Source organism: Empidonax traillii, unplaced genomic scaffold (genome assembly GCF_003031625.1).
Source record: "Empidonax traillii isolate 1590-97213 ecotype Southwest subspecies unplaced genomic scaffold, ASM303162v1 scaffold127:size982661, whole genome shotgun sequence".
In the NCBI taxonomy this organism is placed as follows: domain Eukaryota; kingdom Metazoa; phylum Chordata; class Aves; order Passeriformes; family Tyrannidae; genus Empidonax; species Empidonax traillii.
Genome location: NW_020955320.1, coordinates 194,605 through 213,003, shown reverse-complemented (window position 1 = coordinate 213,003; position 18,399 = coordinate 194,605). Strand labels below are relative to the sequence as shown.

Genomic DNA, 18,399 nt, shown 5'->3' with positions numbered 1-18,399 from the left:
ACCTACTACAAGGCCCGAAGCCTTCCTCCTTCAGCCTGCTTTAATATTGACAACTACTTATCATATTTCTCCCCTTATTATTCCAGGCATTCAAGCCAGATTTTTTGCCAGGCAGTTACTGATCCTTGTTAGCACTTTAGTAATTATAGCACAACTAGAAAACTTCACGTATGATTTTAAAACTGAAATAGACTGCACGCATTTTAAAGATGCATTTATTACAGAAAATGTATTCCTATTGCTTTGCAGTGAACAGATCAGGTTGGGTTATTGAAACTGATAAAAAAAATATATACCGATTTACAAGAAATTAGAAAAAAAAACCTTAACCAAACCAAGTTATCATTCTGTTAACTTTGGTACCATTTTATTGTCCTTCAGAAAACGTTCAATTAACTACAATGTATTTATATTTCTGTTTGCTTGACAGATTTTCTACCACCAAAAAAATTTGCAGTGGTCCTGTCATCACAAAGTTTACTAACATCTCATTTTAGAATTCTGCATAAAATTCTTGCTTGGAGTAGGCAATATTTTTGAAAATAAATATTCATGAAAACAAAAGATAAGTGAAAAGTGTTTTGGGTGGGGTTTTTTTTTGGGGGGGGAGTTAGTGTGTTCTTGAGTTTTTCTTTTTTTTTTTTTTTTTTTTTTTTTTTTTTTTTTTAAATAATACATATAGCAATGTAGTAAAGAAAATGATAAAAATAAACCTGAAGTCAAGTAACTTATACTCTTGCACTCTTAAAATTAGTAACTAGCAGGTAGCAAATGAATTCCTAGCAAACTACAGATCTGCAAACAGATATTAAACTTTCTACTGAACCAGTAAAGTATCAGTTTATACTAAGCTTTCGAAACTTCTGTGTGAATGTAAACTCAGTGATCCCTCTTGAAAATCAGTGTGACATTACCAGCAGTACAAAAATTTTGCTATTATGACTCTCAACATTAGTTGTCAAGTAGTAGATTTGTATTTTGTATATAAACAATATATTTAAAACTAAACATGTATGATTTATTCTGCCTCAAAAGATGGTTTAAAACCATACCACATAAATTAATTATCAGCAGACAGATTAATGATCTGTGCCTACGTCTACACACATGATCCAAGCATGTGTGTATTAGCATCAAAATATTTATTAAGCTAATTCATCTGAGTTCTTTGTTAGAAAAGCTTACTTTTCTGGGGCTTAAGTACTACACCAAAGACAATGCCCTTCCGAACCTTTATCAGTATGATAATGATACAAATCCTAGGCACAAATCTCCAGCTCCTGACAGATGATGGGCTGTGTGAGAGTGCAAAATAACACAGACATCTCCCATGCTCAAATGTCTCTGGATTAGTGAGGTGAACAGCAAGGAAAACAGTACACAAATAAAAATTTAACACTTTCCTTCCCTTTAGGAAACTGGACGAAACACTAAAAATAAAGTTTGGACACCGCTGACATCCAACAGGACATCTCATTTTCTTGGAAGAAAGCTGTAAAAATTTAATGTCAAACTTTGCAAGTTGTTGAGCACCTTACGAAAGGCAAACACACCTTGGAGGACCCCATATTAAGTTCTGTACTGACAAAATGTTCCTGCTTTTCTGACTCTCTCTTATTGTTTTAACTAGTACATGTGCATGAAACAATTTCACAGCTAAAGAGGTAAGAGCACACTGGCTTCCCAGGGCACCAGAATTTTAAGAAAGAGCACACTGATCATGGATTAAAGAAATTAAACTGTGTTCCTCCAAATAGAAGCCCCCACCTCCCCAGCACAAAAATGTATTTGTCAGGAGGCAAGTAGAAGTTACTTTTGAGAAAGTCTGCCTTCCTTACTGCTGCCTGCAATTACATTTTTCCCTTCAGAAAGGAAATCAGCTGTTTTTGAGGTGAAAGTATTCTTAGTGAATAAGGATATACCACATGAGAACCACAAAGTAAGGATGAAATGCTAACTATTTTGCTTCTCCCTTTGAAGGACAGGATATTATAAATGTATTCTTAACTTCTTCTGGAGAGCATGACACTGCCCCATGACTGAATACCTTTTCAATTCAGAATTACAGACCCAAATAAGCACTAAGAACTACAGCTCTGAGTTTTGTTTCAGGACTACCTTCTGCAAGTCAACAATTGAGCAGGTCTTATATTAGTTTTAATATATTTTCACATGAAGCCTTATATGAGTTTTAATATAATTTCACTCAAGTGTGGCCACAGAGTGAATCAGTGGAGGTGCTCATCTTAAAATAAGAATCAGTTTTGTTGTCCAAGCCTGTTTCGTTTAGATGGCACAACACTGTAATACATAATTGTCCTTTGACTGAAGATAACTACAGCTATTACCATCTGAAGATATTTGCTAGTATGCTAATCAAACTCAATGTTTCCATAGAAAGCACATAAAACATAGGTGAACAGAAAAAACAAATTACCTTCTCAGCTCCCTGAACATAAATATTAAATCAATGATGCAAAGTTTCTGAAAGAATGAGCTTTTCTGGGAACAACAAATAACTGGGCACTGTACTGACTATGGCCAAAAGGCACTAAGCTTAAGGGTTGTTAAGCACTTAAAACCAAAAAACATGTCAGTAGTGCAGTAATGAACAAGAGATGACTGTTTTGCAAAATGAAGTTCCCATTTACCACACAGAAGAGAAGAACCCTATGGACAGCTAATAATAAACACTGAAAGCACCAAAATGACATCTACCTATCCCTACCAATTTCTCTCTTCAACATAATCCTTCTTGGAAAATGCCATTGATATTCCAAGAAAAGTTCTCCTCCTTTTTTTTTATTCCTCTGACTTTGTTTATTTGGAACCCTACCACCCTTCATTTTACATTTTTTCTTAGATTAAATCTGGCCAGTGAAGACTTCAACCTTCTACCCTGACGTTCACATCCTTAAAATAATCTCTTCAAAATCCAGCTCTCTTGCTTAGTTTTTAATGGTAGCATTCCTATATCTGGGACTGCTTCTAATTTCCATGTGTTAGAATTATTTCTTGGCTTTCTAGAGCAAGCTCCCTTACACTGCAGGTATATCTTGCTATGCTGTAGCATAGAGGTCAGTATACTATAGATAAAGACTGTGAAGAATACCATAACTCTTGACAATTAGATGAAAGGGCTTAAGATACTCGATATATCAACAGTGCGATGACTAAATATCTGAAGATAATTTTAAGCACTGATGAAGAGTTATTTTAACTCCTTGATGGATATTACTGCACAACAGATTTACCAGACTAGTTTTGCTGGGACTAAACTAAAACAGAATGTAGACCAAAATCTGCCAAAAGCAAAGAACTCGTGACTACTTCCAGTTTTTCCTCGCTTTTGCTGGTGACTCATTCTCTTCCACATAAGGAATATTCCGGAAAGTCTCCATCCAACACTTAAGTAGAAACAAAGGTATTATTTTTTAAAAAAACTCGAATAAAATGCAATTATTAGAGAAACATATCAATTTTTCTTCTCAGATAAGTTGAACTTCCACCAATTATGAACACTGAGTTCTTCAGCCATGTGTTCAATCAGGGTCTGCATCTTCACATCACTGAAACTTGCATTTTAAGAAGTGGGAGAAGATAGATTGTTTTCTATTTCGCATTTTAAAATTATTTGCACTGAAACTCTAGTTGCCTATATATAATTAGACATTAAGGAGAGCAATAATGCAAATTATAAATAGTTTTTTCTTGCATTTTCACTTAAAGATGATGCCAAAAAGACCTGATAAAACCATGCAAGAATGTAAGTTATTTATATATTATGTAAGTAAGGGATTTATTGTCTCCCAGTCAGGTAAGTCATTGTTTATTTCAGATGGGAGATCATGCATACAAAAACCAGTCAGAAACACATCTATATCTGACCACTAATAAATACAAGGAATAACTTTTCTTCCCAGCTTTAAGTATTTTCTGTTGCCGTTTACCTTGTATTTCACAAAATACTGTTACTGTTGCAGGTTTCTGAGTAATTCTGAGCAATGTTAATTTATCTTTTTCTCCTTATCATTTATCTCTTTAAAAGACATGCCATTCTTCTGTTGTGGAAAAAGGTAGGAAATCTTTACTTTACAATGTCACCTCCTTGCAGACTAACAGTGTGGCTGATGTTTTGCAGTTCTTAATGCTAACAACTAATTCTTTATGAAAAAGTTCTCAAGCTTCAATCTTTAAGAATGGAAATTAATGGATTTTTAAATTTATTTAGAAAAAATTTCCAGGGCTTAGCCCTTCTTCATCCAAACAACTTTGTCTCCTTTTTCTTCTAAGACAGGGTTTATATCCTCACCAGATCAGTTCTTTACAAAGAAAGCACAGTCTTGGCTCTTTCCAGGACATTCACTTGCAGTGAACATTGCAAACATTTGCAGCAACAGGCATCTTTTCCTATGGTAAAAATAAAGCTGACAATTCCAAGCACTGGAAAAGGTAAGCGGACATGACAAACTCTTGTTCTGGAACATACTCGGGGAAGTAACAACAACATCTGGCAACATACAGCAGGATACCATGTCTTAGTAGAATGTTTCCTATAAAGAACAAGATGCTTTTTCTTTTACTATGGAAATACCACAGCTGAGGACTAAAACACAAAGGGATGATTAGCAGATTTCCAGTGTGGAATCATTAATTTTGAGCCAAATCTATAACCCCAGAATAAGGGAATTATTTGGCTTTCAAGTGAGCAGATATTCAGTGGTGCCTTCTAACTGGCCAGAAAAAATAGTAAAAGTTTTCTTTCTTTTTGATCAAGAGATGAACAGACTAAGAAAAGACTTCTATTTTACAAGTTAGCATAAATTTTATGCGTATCCTGAAACACTACTGCACTTAATAATACAACATGAGCAGCTTATAGTACAAAGCTTGAATCAGCATCTTTAAGCATGTCAAGTAAACTCAACTCCTGCCAGCAGTCATCTCTTTAAGTATTTTCTCTCGTATGTTCTTCCTCTCTTTTATATTTAAGTACATTCAGGCATTCTCAGCAGTCATGTTTTATTACAAGTTTAAAATGTGCAACATAGCTAAATGGGAACAAAACAGAGAAAAAACCCTCAAAACAAACCAGATAAAAGTATCTAGCAAAAAAAAAAAAAAAAAAATGAACAGCTTTCAGAAACCATTATAGTTTAATTATTTTTTAGTGGATGTTAATAGATTTCTTGTGTCTTCTTATTCACAGAAAACAAGTTTAAGATTTTTCCAATAGCATGGGAAATTGGGTTTAGAAATCTATCATTATTAAAGTAGGTACTCTGAGGCAATTAAGGATAGGAGTCACGTAAGAGAGTAAGGTATGAGAAAAATACACGGCAAGAGGTTAGAAAACTCACTTCCTATACCAACAGAGGAAGAAGTTTTGCTTATAGAAATAGACTGTGTTTAGAGAATAAACAGTAGGAGATAGCCATTTGTGACAATTTCAATGTAATTTTTTAATAACTTAGAAGAATTTGGATGAAGATTACACAAAATGCAACTAAGTCAAACTTTGAATAACTTGCTGAGAAAAGTTTGGTTACATGTATTTTTAATGTATCTTATACCAAAACAACATTTCGTGATGCTCAGTGATGTAGTGAGTTCCATGTCTTCAGGACGTTTCTAAAGTTGCAGTTACCTGACTGTGGCAGGACTTACAGTACAGTTTGACCCTTTAAGATGCATATCACAGCCTAAAAGTAAAAATCTAACATGAACAGCACCTGTCCAGAAGGTCTTTTTGATCTTCTGGGATAAACTGCAATGCAAATCACAGTCTGAAAAGTAATAACTATTACTTAAGCAAACGCTAACTGAACAATGCAAAGAAGATTCCTGAAAGGCCAATGAGAGTTAAGAAGACACAAAGTTTCCCAACAGAATAATGCATAGTATAGTAAACTACAGGTACATTTATAAAAAAGTAAAGTAAGGCTGTAAGCAGCAACAAGGTCCTTAGTTCTGAGCTTGAAATCTAGCTAAAAATGTTTTATTACATTGTCAGGTGCAACTGAAAAGGATATATAATGGATACGCATGAAACTGTAATCTGTTAACACTCTAAACACGATGATTTCAGAGTACAGGACAAAATTACATGGTTGTGCTTACTGTGTAGTTTTTCTGGGATTTTTTTTTAAGATTAAAATTTTACTACTACAGTAAGGACGTACACTACTGTACTCATCAAACAAAGTACTTCAAGATGACTCAGGAAGTTAACTGCCACTCATGACATGCCTAAGGGTAGCCTAAGTAATTTTTGAGAAATTCAGTCCAAAACTTCCCCTTTCTTCTGTATTTGCTATGTCAGTTCTTTCACACTTTATATATAAGAGACAAATTGCTATCAGTTCTACAGAAGGAGCAGAGCTCTGTATACGTATGCCAATCCATCAGAAGAATTACTTTTTCCTGTCATGCCTGCTGTATGAGATACATCAGTGTGAAGCTTCCCATCACCTGCTCAGGTCTGCCTTCTATAATAAGGGTCTCTCAGTTTGCTTAGAGTGAATAAATACTTCAGCCACAATATATACTTGGAAAGGCATGGATAAGTTCTTACCCATGTTGCAAATGCAGCATTTATTTTTTAAATTATTTTTAATTTATTTTTTCAACATATGAAAATGTACTGTCTTTATTCAAAACTTGATAGGTGACAAAAGGTTAGCTACGGCATATCATCTATCACTGTTACTTGCCAAAGCATGTCAGAGAACATAGTAATGAACATACTATGTTCATGCATGTCAGAGAACATAGCAGTGCAGCCAAGTACTAAAATATTTGCTGTTTCTTGTTCCATTGCCATATACCCCTAGCAACAATAATGTTTTAAGACTTTTAATGCAGACTTCTTTTCTTCTAGATTTTGTGAATTATTTAATAGTTGTTAAGGTTTTAGTTTCAGAATCAAAGAATATCCTGAGTTGGAAGAGACCCACAAGGATCACTGACTCCAACTCCTGGCCCTGCACAGAACCATCACAAGAATCACACCATGTGCCCAGGAATACTGTCCAAATGCTTCTTGAAGTCTTTCAGGCTTGATGCTGTGATTTCCTGGGGAGCCTGTTCCCGTGCTCAACCACACTCTGGGTAAAGAATCTCTTCCTAATATCCAACCAAAATCTCCCCTGACAACTTCAGGCCATTCTCTCATGTCTGTCACTGGTCACCAGAGAGAAGAGGTCAGTGCCTTCCCTTTGCTCCCTGTTGTGAGGAAGTTGCAGACTGCGATGAGGTCTCCCCTCACTCTCTCCTTCTCTGGGAAGCTGATTTGAGCACTATTTCTGGCATCTTAACCACAGGACCTATTTTTTTTTAGGAAAAAATTTGCACTCACAACAGTAATAATACAACAAAACCTAAACCCCAGAGTTTTAGCTTACAGCTTCCAGGCTATATAAACTTGGTATGTCAGAAACTACAGCTATTTTAAAGACAATGAAGTTTATTTTAGTCTAATACTAACAATACTCCTCACATTTTTAAAAGATACAGAAAGGTACTTATATGTCACTACTATTCCAATTTTTCTAGAGGGGAACAGATGCACAATTCCACTTGAAATTATGTCAGTATTTGTTACAGTACTTTACATGTCACATTGTAGAGTCAAAATCACAGACTAAAAAAGAAAGAATACTATGAAAATACAGCAATGTTTTACTGATAGGTATTCCTTATTAAGAACTACTCAGATTTCCTACTTGAGGTCTTTCTCACAGAAAGAATGTATTTCAAACACTAAAAATTACTTTGTGGAGAATATCTCCAAAATACTGAAGAAACATTTTTAGTTTCCAAAGAAGAATTTTTAGTTTCCAAAATTAATACTCTTGATCCTGATTCCTCATTCTGAGAAAGTCACCCAGAGTGTAAATCAGGCCCTTTTCTTTATATACTAATGAAACGTCTTGCCAAAATAGAGAACTGAAGCTATCAGGCAGAAGCATTTAAATTCGCTCTCATCCATAAAAAGCCAAGAAAACCTCCTTTCATCTAAACTGCTTCATAACTTTCAATTTCACTGGAACTTAAAACTACCTATTTTTTTTCCTGTAAGTAGATTTTGAATTGAATTTCATGAAAAGGACATAAAAAATACATAGTAATATGCAGAACATAACAATGACTTGGTTAAATAAGGCCCTAAAGTCATGTCCAACTTTCTAATCCTTCAAAAAATCAGCTTCCACGTGCATAAAACTTATTGGCCTTGAACTGCACACTAGAATAGAGTACCTGGAACATTCTGATGATTGCTGGTCACAAAACAGACAATATCCTGGGATGGTGGACTTTGTAACCCTCCAGTGGCAGTCTCTTAAATGTGACTTGTTTTCCCCTACAGCTTAACAAACTCAATTGGAATTGCAATTCAATACTGCAGAGCAGAGTTTAGGTCAGAATGGAACCTTCTTCAAATGTCCTGGGCAAATACCCACCTACTTGACAGTTAAAATAGGTTTAGCAGCAAGTCAGGAAACCTTGCAATTGTAGCAAAAAATGGTCTGGAGGAGTAATGAAGAGAGAAAACCAGGGTGCTGGGGTATTATGTACATGAACTGAATTATTCAGGTAACTATGCACTGGGTTAAAAGTTTTTTCTCCTTCTCAGAATTTCAGCCTCCAATATAGACTAAAACAATTATAGAATGTAATGCTAATTTTCCATTCAGCTATTTCAGTATCTAAAAAAGATTACTGTAAAATCAAGTTCCACCATCACAGTTTACAAAACCAGGTCTTAGAATATGTTCCCAGTATTGATTCTAAAGTTGTAAACATAAAAGTGAAGCTTTCTCAGAAAACACAAACCCACTTGAAAAACTTTTAGTAATTTATACCAACTTGCAGCAACAAGTTGGCCCAGCTTTACTCTCTGCTGCCAAACCTAACCTAACAGACTATTAGAGTGTGTAAAATCAGAGTTATGTAGAACTCCAGCTGATGAGAGAACATTTGAAAACGTGCTCAATTTTCCAGCTAAGTAGTTTATTGTACAACATAACCTTAGTTAATAAACATAAACAAATAAAATTTGTCATGATTATGTTAAACACTATTCATCAGATATTCTGTATGTGTGAAAGCCAGCATTGTTTTTCTTTAATTAAGACTGACTAATCACAAACCAAATGTCTGAATTTCACTTACAATTTTTAGATCAGCTAAACAAGCATGACTTCTGCATGGCTGCATGATGTAAATAAGATATTGCTAATTTTGTACTCAGATATGTTTCCCTGGGCAACGTGCAAAGCTACTTCAAATCAGCTGAACAACTAGGGACTAAAACTTTATTCATATCGCCTAGCCAGCAATTAAGTTGCATGAGAAGCTGAAAACAGATGTAACTGTCCTAAGGGTCTTGTAACTACGCAAAAAAAAAATTCCTCTGTTTCCTGAAACCTGTCTAGGCAATAGAGCTCTTAAGGAGATGACCCCTCTATAAAATAATAAGCCACGGGATCCAGCAAAGTATTTTGCATTTCTGTTAGAAGTGGTGCAGGGACAGAATCTGCTAGAGCATGAAATACTTCCAGAACAGAAATGCTTTGTAGAATCAGGAAGTAACCTCCTCCTTACTTTTCTTTTCCTTTTTTTTTAAGGAAATATGGTTGTCATGCCAAAAGTTAGAGAACGGCAGGCTGCAGCGACAGCTAGTGATGAAGGCTGTTTGTGTCTTAGAAATTTCCTGGCAGGCTGTCAGTAAGGTTGTTCAGGTCAGCAGCACAATCTCACTAAATGCTGTCTATGATCATACGCCTTCTGTAATTACTTCATCCCGTGCTTCCAAACTGAGGTACCTGACCTCCCAGCAAGAAGGGAGCTGACATACTTGTCAGTATACATGCATGCAAACAGACCCGGAAGCGTACGGCAGACCCTGTGGGGAATTGCCATGATCTGAACTGCACTCTTCACTGTTGGGTGTGTCAGCAGAAGGTTCAGAGTCCACCTGAGAAGGGGCAAGTAGTTATCTTCACAGTCAAGAGCTGTGTCTGCTGAATGAGGCAAAACTTCTTGGAAAAGATCTAGTCAATTCCAAGAGACAGCTGAAGAATAGATATTGACACCATGAAACTAATTTACTGGTCAGAAATGCAAAGTTTTTTTCCGAAAACCCCATGAGAAGATAGCTATAAAGCTGTAGCAACAGCCACAGCAAGAGAAAGAAATAAGGGGCATCCCTTGCTGCTGCTCAATAAATCTCCTTCTGTAACACTGCAATAAAAATAGACCTACCTTTGGAGAATAGCATGACTGAACATGGTTAAAAGGGTATCTTACGAATTAAAGTATCAGTCAATTCAGAACTTACTGCTCCTATCTTATATCAGCAAACTACTGATATAAGTAGTCTGCTGCATCCAAACTAACATTAAACAATTAATTACAGTTTTCATGCAATATGCATGAGACTATTAGAGTTACAGTGTCAAGCCACAAGATACAAGCGCTTATAAACTATATACTGCTATTTTTAAAATGCTTCTACAGTTAAATATTCCCTTGACTATATTGTAAACAATTATTATGACATCTTCTAGAGATGTCATTACAGAAAAATCAAACACCTTCAAAGAAGACATAAAAGTGATTCTGTTGAAAGGCCAACGGGTGTGACGAACTCCGTTTTGCACACATGAGAAAAAAGATAAAAAAACCTCAGAAAACTCTGCTTACATTTCATTATCTACCCAACTAGGAGTTTTATTCTGAATGTGCATAAGCAGTGTTATGCCATAAATGTAATTCCACCGAAAGGAGTCTAAAAAGTGTTGGTAGTTCCTACTCTTGTATTTGTTTCAACATGCTCTCAAGGGCACTAGAAAGCATGTTAAACTACGTATACAGTAGAGTAAGCACATGCACTGTGAAGCAATCTAACCTAGGGAACTCAGCTAATTTGAAAACATTCCTAAGAACACAATAGAGAGAAGGGGGAATAATTTCTCTCTATAGAAAAAAAAGCCATGGTGAAAAAGGGTTAGTATATGTACCACCTTCACTAGCAAGGTTTCTAACCTGGCCTCACAAAACAGACTCGGAAGCAAACAATGAAAACAACCACTATCAAGTACATGGAGACCTGCTAAAAAATTGTTTTCAGAGTAGTCCTTAATGACTCTTTATCAAATGGTCCAGCACTTCTCAGTGTTTTTAGTGTCTTTAGAAAGACAGAATAGAAGGTATGCCTACTGAATCTCAAAACACCACCAAGCTGACCAGAAGTTCATCTAAGGATAGGCTTAAAATTCAGAGTAATTTTGGCGAAGAAAACTCGGACATCATTCAACAAGGGTGTATGCTAAATTCTCTCACCAGAAAGGAAAGAGTGACTATATGAAACATGATTTTGAAAAGTTAGCAAGAAGTAGATCCACAGAAAAGGATTAAGATCTTGTGCTGGATCAAAAATGTAACATGAGTCAATATCTTTCATGTTAGGAAAATGAAATATGAGATTATGAGCTATAAGTATCCTAGAAGTTATACAAAAGAACTCCTCCTTCTTATTCAAATGAGGCTGCATCTGAAATTCTGATATCTAGCTTTCAACCAAACCCAGAGAAAGACACCAGTTATATGTAGGGGAAATCAATGAAAACAATCAAGAAACCTAGAAAACAGGAACTGTGAGGAAAGACTGCATAAGCAGCAGTGGTTGTTAATCTTACGAATTTACTGAACAGGGAGACAACTCTTCTATGACACAAAATGTTAAAAACACCAAAAGTAGTAGGTTGTTCTGCATGAGCAGTGATTAGGACAAGAACCAATTAGCTTAAATTCCAACAGGAAAATTCAGGTACAATGTAAGGGAAAGTCAAACAGTTAAAGACACTCCCCTCTGGACTTCTAAATTCACTGCTCAGGTATGCCTAGAAGAACAGGTCAGATAAACTTCTATTATAAAAGACACAGGACTGGACGATTCTGCCTGCAGTAGGAAGAAGGATCAGATGATTTCTTTTAGGACTGCCATTTTAAAAAATAAAACACTTAACACAAGTATTACAGCCAACTCAAGACACAAAACATGAAAGCCAAAGCTAACTTCTATGTTGCCACAGCCAGAGTATTTCATCACTAAAAAAAAATTAGTTTAAAATGGCCTTGAGTAGAGTATACAGTATACTGTAAGCACTTTCCACTGGAGGATAAGGTAAATGTTCAAGAATCCAGACAGGAGTTTATGTTTCCAGGTTTTTCTTCTCCACAGACTACTTGAAAATGTCAAGTATAAAACTCCTGTAGTTTCACAGACTTGCTTAAATTTACAGTTGATGTATAATTCAAAGCTTTTTTCCCCCAAGCAGCACAATCCGGATTAGCTCCTAGCACAGTATTACACAATGCACTCTCACCAACATCACGTTGGAAACTAAGTAGATTAAGATTTTTACTTATCTTTAGCAAATTATACACAAAAACTACACTGTATATTCATGCTGGTATTGTCTGTTCTTCTACAATAAAACTTACTCTCTCAACCCACATAGCTTAGTTTTGCTCTTAAAATACTCTAAGTTTTCGAAATCACAATATTATCAAATTTCCTTGTTCTGAAAAGATTTTCCAACAATCAATCCTCACCATGCTCCTTACTATATTACTCCCACTCTGAAAAGACACATGCATTATTACTCACTAGATGTGTATTTCACAGAACAGCAAGAATCGTAAGTACACCAAAATCACAGATTTTATCTGAGTTAAGTTTAGAATCTTTGCTTTCAGGTCTTAAATTCTTACATCATTTATCAAGTATTTTGATCTTAGTGGAGCCAAGAAATGTTCAAGATTTAGAAACGAAATAGCTGACTTAGGTGAAAATTTCCCAATTCTTAAAAGGGTTAAATTTATGTCTTTAAAAACATAGTCACCTTCTGCAGCAAAGAAAGTTGTAATATACACCAATTACTGGTCTCCTCTACCACAAAAGAACTTTTCATGTATTCATGAAAGATGACACATATCAAAATGTCTAACGATGTGATAAATATGTCAAGATCCATGGCAACAGAATAGTCCCAACTGAATGCTACCATTTAATCAGTCCTGATTAAAAACACTGATTTAAGTTTCTGCAGTGCAGTTCAAAACTTATTTATGCTCTTTCAACACAGCAGCAAAAGGTGGAGAATAAGGATATTTCTGGCCTAACTACTACACTGTGTTTTCCCTGGTGCAGTCTTCAAAGCATAAAAAATAAATCCCACCACAAACAAATAAATTTCAAATTTAAAAAACCCAACCAACCAACTAGAAGGCACAACCTACCCGCAGCCACTGTTTCTCTGTGAGAGCATCACTGTAATCCACATCCCTGCGTTGACGGGATCCTCTACCGAATATTTTTTCTTCTTCTTCTTCACATGTAAGCCTTTCAACTTCAGCATCATCCTTAATAATCCAGGATGGTAATTCATCCTCCTCCATCAAGCGTGGTTTACGCTTAGGGTTTCTGGCATCCTCCCTACGGCGGTCCATGTCCATACGCTGCAATGGGAATTGAGAAAGGATAAAGAAGTTTTAAGGGCAATTATTAAGTGTACTATGTAAATGCTAGCTATCTACTGATACCTGAAACTTGAAACAAGTCCTTCACCGGTATTTCCCTTTCATGATACTCCTAAATACTTCTAAAATACAACTATATAAAGAAGAAGCTACGTTCGTTTGTTAATTTTCAGGCACATTCGCTATTCCACAACTAGCTTTCACTGAAGTAACTAAGACAACGAAGCAGCCAAGTGACAAAAAGCAGATCACAAGAACACTGCTGTGTTCTGTTAATTAAAAACCTCTTCCTTATTTGCACAGGCTTTTTGTATTGATGTATATGATCTGCAAATACTAATCATTCCCTCACAATGTCCCCATAAGGTGTTAGTATTATGTAACTAAAGAGAATAACTGAAAACACACTAGTTTTGTCTGCCTGAGTATCAGAAGAAGAAAAATTAAAAGTCTGTATTAAAAAAGAAGAATCAAAAGAGAATTAATAAATTCAGAGAAAAGCTTGCCTACAGTGCAAGCTTTACAGTGCCAACATGCTTAAACCTGAATTCTTCCTGATCATACAGCTGTACTAGACAAAAATCAAAACGTTAAAATATCAGATAAGGTTGAGTAAAGTATTAAGAACATCAGAAGGCAATGTTAAGACTTTCAGCTGATATTTAAATAATTAAAAAAATTAAACAATCATATAAATTAATTTCAATTGTGGTGAGCAATTACCTTAGAAAACAGCTATGGATATTGAGGATACATTCCCATGACCTACTCACCAGTGAATACTTCATAATCCTGCTGGGAAAGCATTGCCCTTTCTCTATTGACTATATGCTGATCAAGCTTCCTATGATTCTGTGAATTGCATCTGCATTTTCTTAAATACCCAAATCAGGTAATACAAATACCCATTTCAATTAGGCCTTTGGAAGAGTCATACAGTACTTATTACTCAGTAATTAGCTGCTAAGCAGAAAAAACAAACAGATGGCAACCAAGCATTTAATTTTCATATTTGAAAAAAATAACATAAATAGAGTAGCATTAGAAATGGCTGTAGCATTGTTACAGGCTACTGCTTTGGCCAGTAAACCTTCATAACAAATATTTTCAACTACGTGCAAACTCATTCCTTGTGTGCATGATGCTGCAATCAACACAGGTAAGCCAACTAGACATATCATCCTTTTACAACCCTATCCAAGATATGCATTAATTCAGAGGTATTATCTCTAGGGAGGCACAGGTACCATCAAAGTAGGGAGAATACAGCCTACCTTCGTGCTCTTTATCTGACTATACAAGACCTGAAATATTGATAAAAGGAAGACAAAGAGCCCTGACTGCCAAATTTTCTTTTCAGATTTTTCTTTTATAATTAAATAGTTTACTAAAATGAAAACAATTTTTTATTAACAATTATTTCTTAGCCATTAATATTTAACTTCATTCTTTCTATCTTAATATTTCAAATTCTGGCTTTCAAAGCATGTTACATTTGCCTTTTCAAATTTTTATTACCTACTACCGACTCTTCAATTTCCCCTAAAAACTTCCATGTCAATTAATATGAAAAACATAAATTAAACCCACACAATGCTAAAACTGTCTTCACTCTAAGCCCATCAACAGTTTTACATAAACAGCCTTCAAATTTAATATTAAAAGATGAAGTTTTAGAAATTTCCTGCTAAAAGACATAAATTCATCAGCAACTTTCAATTCAAGGACTAGTTCTTCCCTTCTAGGTCTGAAGAAGAAATACTCAGAAGCTCTTCTACTACCAGCACAAATCTACTTCCACAGAAATCAGTACATTCAGTCAATAATTTGGATGAAATTATATCTTTTGAGTTCTGGATTGAATGGCCACCTCTTGTTTTCTATCATGTAAATCTCCTTACACCCAAACCACTGACATGAAGTTTAAAAAGACAGGTGTCTGTAAGCACTCATTATCTGTGCAGCCTGACTTTGGAGATATCAGTTTTTTTGAGACAACATTCAATGAGGCAAGAGCCATGCCTATACTGACCTTTTAGTAATTATTCCACTAGTGCTGTAGTAGTATTAACAAAATGGGAAGCAGTAATAAAAATAAATGGCTCACATTTGAACTACTGTCACCAGCTCTGTTTTGGTAACTGTTCAACAGTTGTAGAAGCAGAGACGCAAGTAACTCATCATCATGGCTAGGCTTCGCAAACGAAGATTTGAGAAGGGCTCTATCCACGCTTGCTATAAGTGCGCTGATAGCTAAAAGGGCCAATGCAAGATAGACAAGTCCGGTTGCAGAAGGTACAGCAGAAAGACTCCCCAGGTGATATCGACAAGACACGATTCTTTCTGCGTTGTCTTTTCTCCTCGAGAGTGATTCTGCGTGTGTTCTCAAAAGCAGCAGCAGCGTTATAGATGGTGTGTCTCCAGGCCTCTCAGTTGGAGGCCAGGGTAGACCAATGGTGGTGATCGATATGGCCAAGGCTGAGGGATTGTTTCAGGCAGTCCTTGTATCTCCTCTTCGGGCCTCCTCTCTTGCGGCAGCCAGTGGCAAGTTCCCCATAGAGCACGATCTTAGGGAGGTGGTGGTCCTGCATCCTGGAGACGTGCCCTGCCCAATGCAGCTGAGTTCTCAGCAGCATGGCCTCAATGCTCGTGGCTGCTGCCTGTTCAAGGACAGACGTGTTGGACACATAGTCGGTCCAGTGGATGTTAAGGATTGTACGGAGGCAGCGCTGATGGAAGCGTTCTAAGAGCTGCAAGTGGTGGCGGTAAATAAGCCATGATTCAGATCCATATAAAAGAGTAGACAGTACAATGGCTCTGTAAACACTGATCTTTGTACTTTTCTTAAGGTGTTTGTTTCACCAAACTCTTTTATGGAGTTTACCAAAAGCACTGTATGCCTTTGCCAACCTGTTGTCTATTTCAGCATCAATCTTACCGTCCGAGGAGATGATGCTTCCCAGGTAATTAAACTGTTGGACTGATTTGAGCTTCGTTTCACCAATGGTGATATGGGGATGATGGGAGACTTCCTGAGGTGCAGGCTGATTAAAACTTTCATCTTCTTCAAGCTGACTTCCAACCCAAAAAGCTCAGCAGCCTCTGCAAAGCAGGATGTTAAATGCTGCAGAGCTACTTCTGTGAGGGCGACGAGGGCGGTATCATCAGTGTAAAGCAGCTCACGGACAAGATGATTTAAGGTCATAGTGTGGGCCTTCAGGTGCCTTAGGTTGAATAGGCTCCCATCGGTACGATATCGAATGTAGGTACCATTTTCATCACTGAGGTCTGCCGTGGCCCTTTGGAGCATTATGCTGAAGAAGATCATTAATAAAATTGGTGCGAGAACACAGCCTTGCTTCACACCATTAGCTATTGGAAACGGCTCAGAAAGTGCATCACCATATCTGACTTGACCGCGCTGGTCCTCATGAAGTGAGATGATCATTTTGAGGAACTTGGGAGGACATCCTAAACGTTCCAAAATCTGTCACAGACCTTTTCTGCTCACAGTATCGAAAGCCTTGGTGAGATCAACAAAGGTAACATAGAGTCCTTTGTTCTGTTCCTGACACTTCTCTTGCAGTTGTCTGAGAACAAATACCATGTCTGTGGTACCTCTGTTGGCTCGGAAACCACACTGGCTTTCAGGTAGAAGATCTTCTGCTATGGCGGGTATTAATCTGTTCAAAAGAATTCTTGCAAGGATTTTACCAGCAATGGAGAGCAGAGTAATACCTCAGTAATTTGAGCAGTCTGATTTATCTACTTTCCTCTTGTACAAGGTGACGATGACAGCGTCACAAAGGTCTGAAGGCAGTTCACCTCATTCCCAGCAGCGCACCACAAATTCGTGAAAGTTAGCATGGAGTGTCTGGCCACCGTGCTTCCAGATTTCAGGTGGGATTCCATCAACCCCAGCTGCCTTGCCAATTTTCACCTGCTGTATTGCTTTAAGAGTTTCTCCCATGGTGGGGGCAGTATCCAGTTCAGTTTTCACAGGTTGTTGTGAAATGTACTGCATTGCTGAGTCCTGAACTACACGGCTAGTACTGAAGAGAGTCTGAAAGCATTCAGACCGTTGATTCAAAATGGAAATTTTATCTGTGAGAAGCATTTGACCATCTGCACTGAGTAAAGGGCTTTGAACCTGGTGTGTAGGACCGAAGGCTGTTTTCAGAGCCTCATAGAATCCCCTGTAATCACCTGTATCTGCGCATAATTGGATTTTTTCCTCTAGATTGGTCCACCACTTGTTCTGGATGTCACGAAGTTTCTGTTGTAGCTTGCTGCATGTGAGACGAAAAGTTGCTTTTCTTATATGACAAGATGGCTGAGCAAGGTGGGCTTGGTGAGCAGTTCTCTTCTTACTCAACAATTTCTGGATCTCATGATTGTTTTCATCAAACTAGTCCTTGTTTTTCTTGAAGGAGAACCCTAAGGATTCTTCAGAGGACTGCAGAATGCTATTTTTAATAAGTTGCCAAAGTGCTTCGGGAGAGGGATCTGTGGAATGAACTTCGAGCCTGGATTGAAGATTTGCCTGGAAACTATCCCATCCAATGGGATGAAGTTCAACAAGGCCAAGTGCCGGGTCCTGCACTTTGGCCACAACGACCCCCTGCAGCGCTACAGGCTGGGCACAGAGTGGCTGGAGAGCAGCCAGGCAGAAAGGGACCTGGGGGTGCTGATCGACAGGAGGCTGAACATGAGCCAACAGTGTGCCCAGGTGGCCAAGAAGGCCAATGGCATCCTGGCCTGCATCAAGAACAGTGTGGCCAGCAGGAGCAGGGAAGTGATCCTTCCCCTGTACTCTGCGTTGGTGAGGCCACACCTTGAGTATTGTGTTCA

General features: G+C 37.2%; 1 protein-coding gene across 3 annotated transcripts in view; it reads right to left on the bottom strand.

Moving 5' to 3' along the window:
• The window catches only part of SMARCA2 (SWI/SNF related, matrix associated, actin dependent regulator of chromatin, subfamily a, member 2), a 116,873-nt gene that overhangs the window by 20,827 nt on the left and 77,647 nt on the right, over window positions 1–18,399 (bottom strand). For all 3 annotated transcript variants that reach the window (XM_027883520.1, XM_027883522.1, XM_027883521.1), the window contains one exon: window positions 13,309–13,527. In XM_027883520.1, the coding sequence (XP_027739321.1) occupies window positions 13,309–13,527 (219 nt within the window). The remainder of the gene's footprint in view (window positions 1–13,308; window positions 13,528–18,399) is intronic.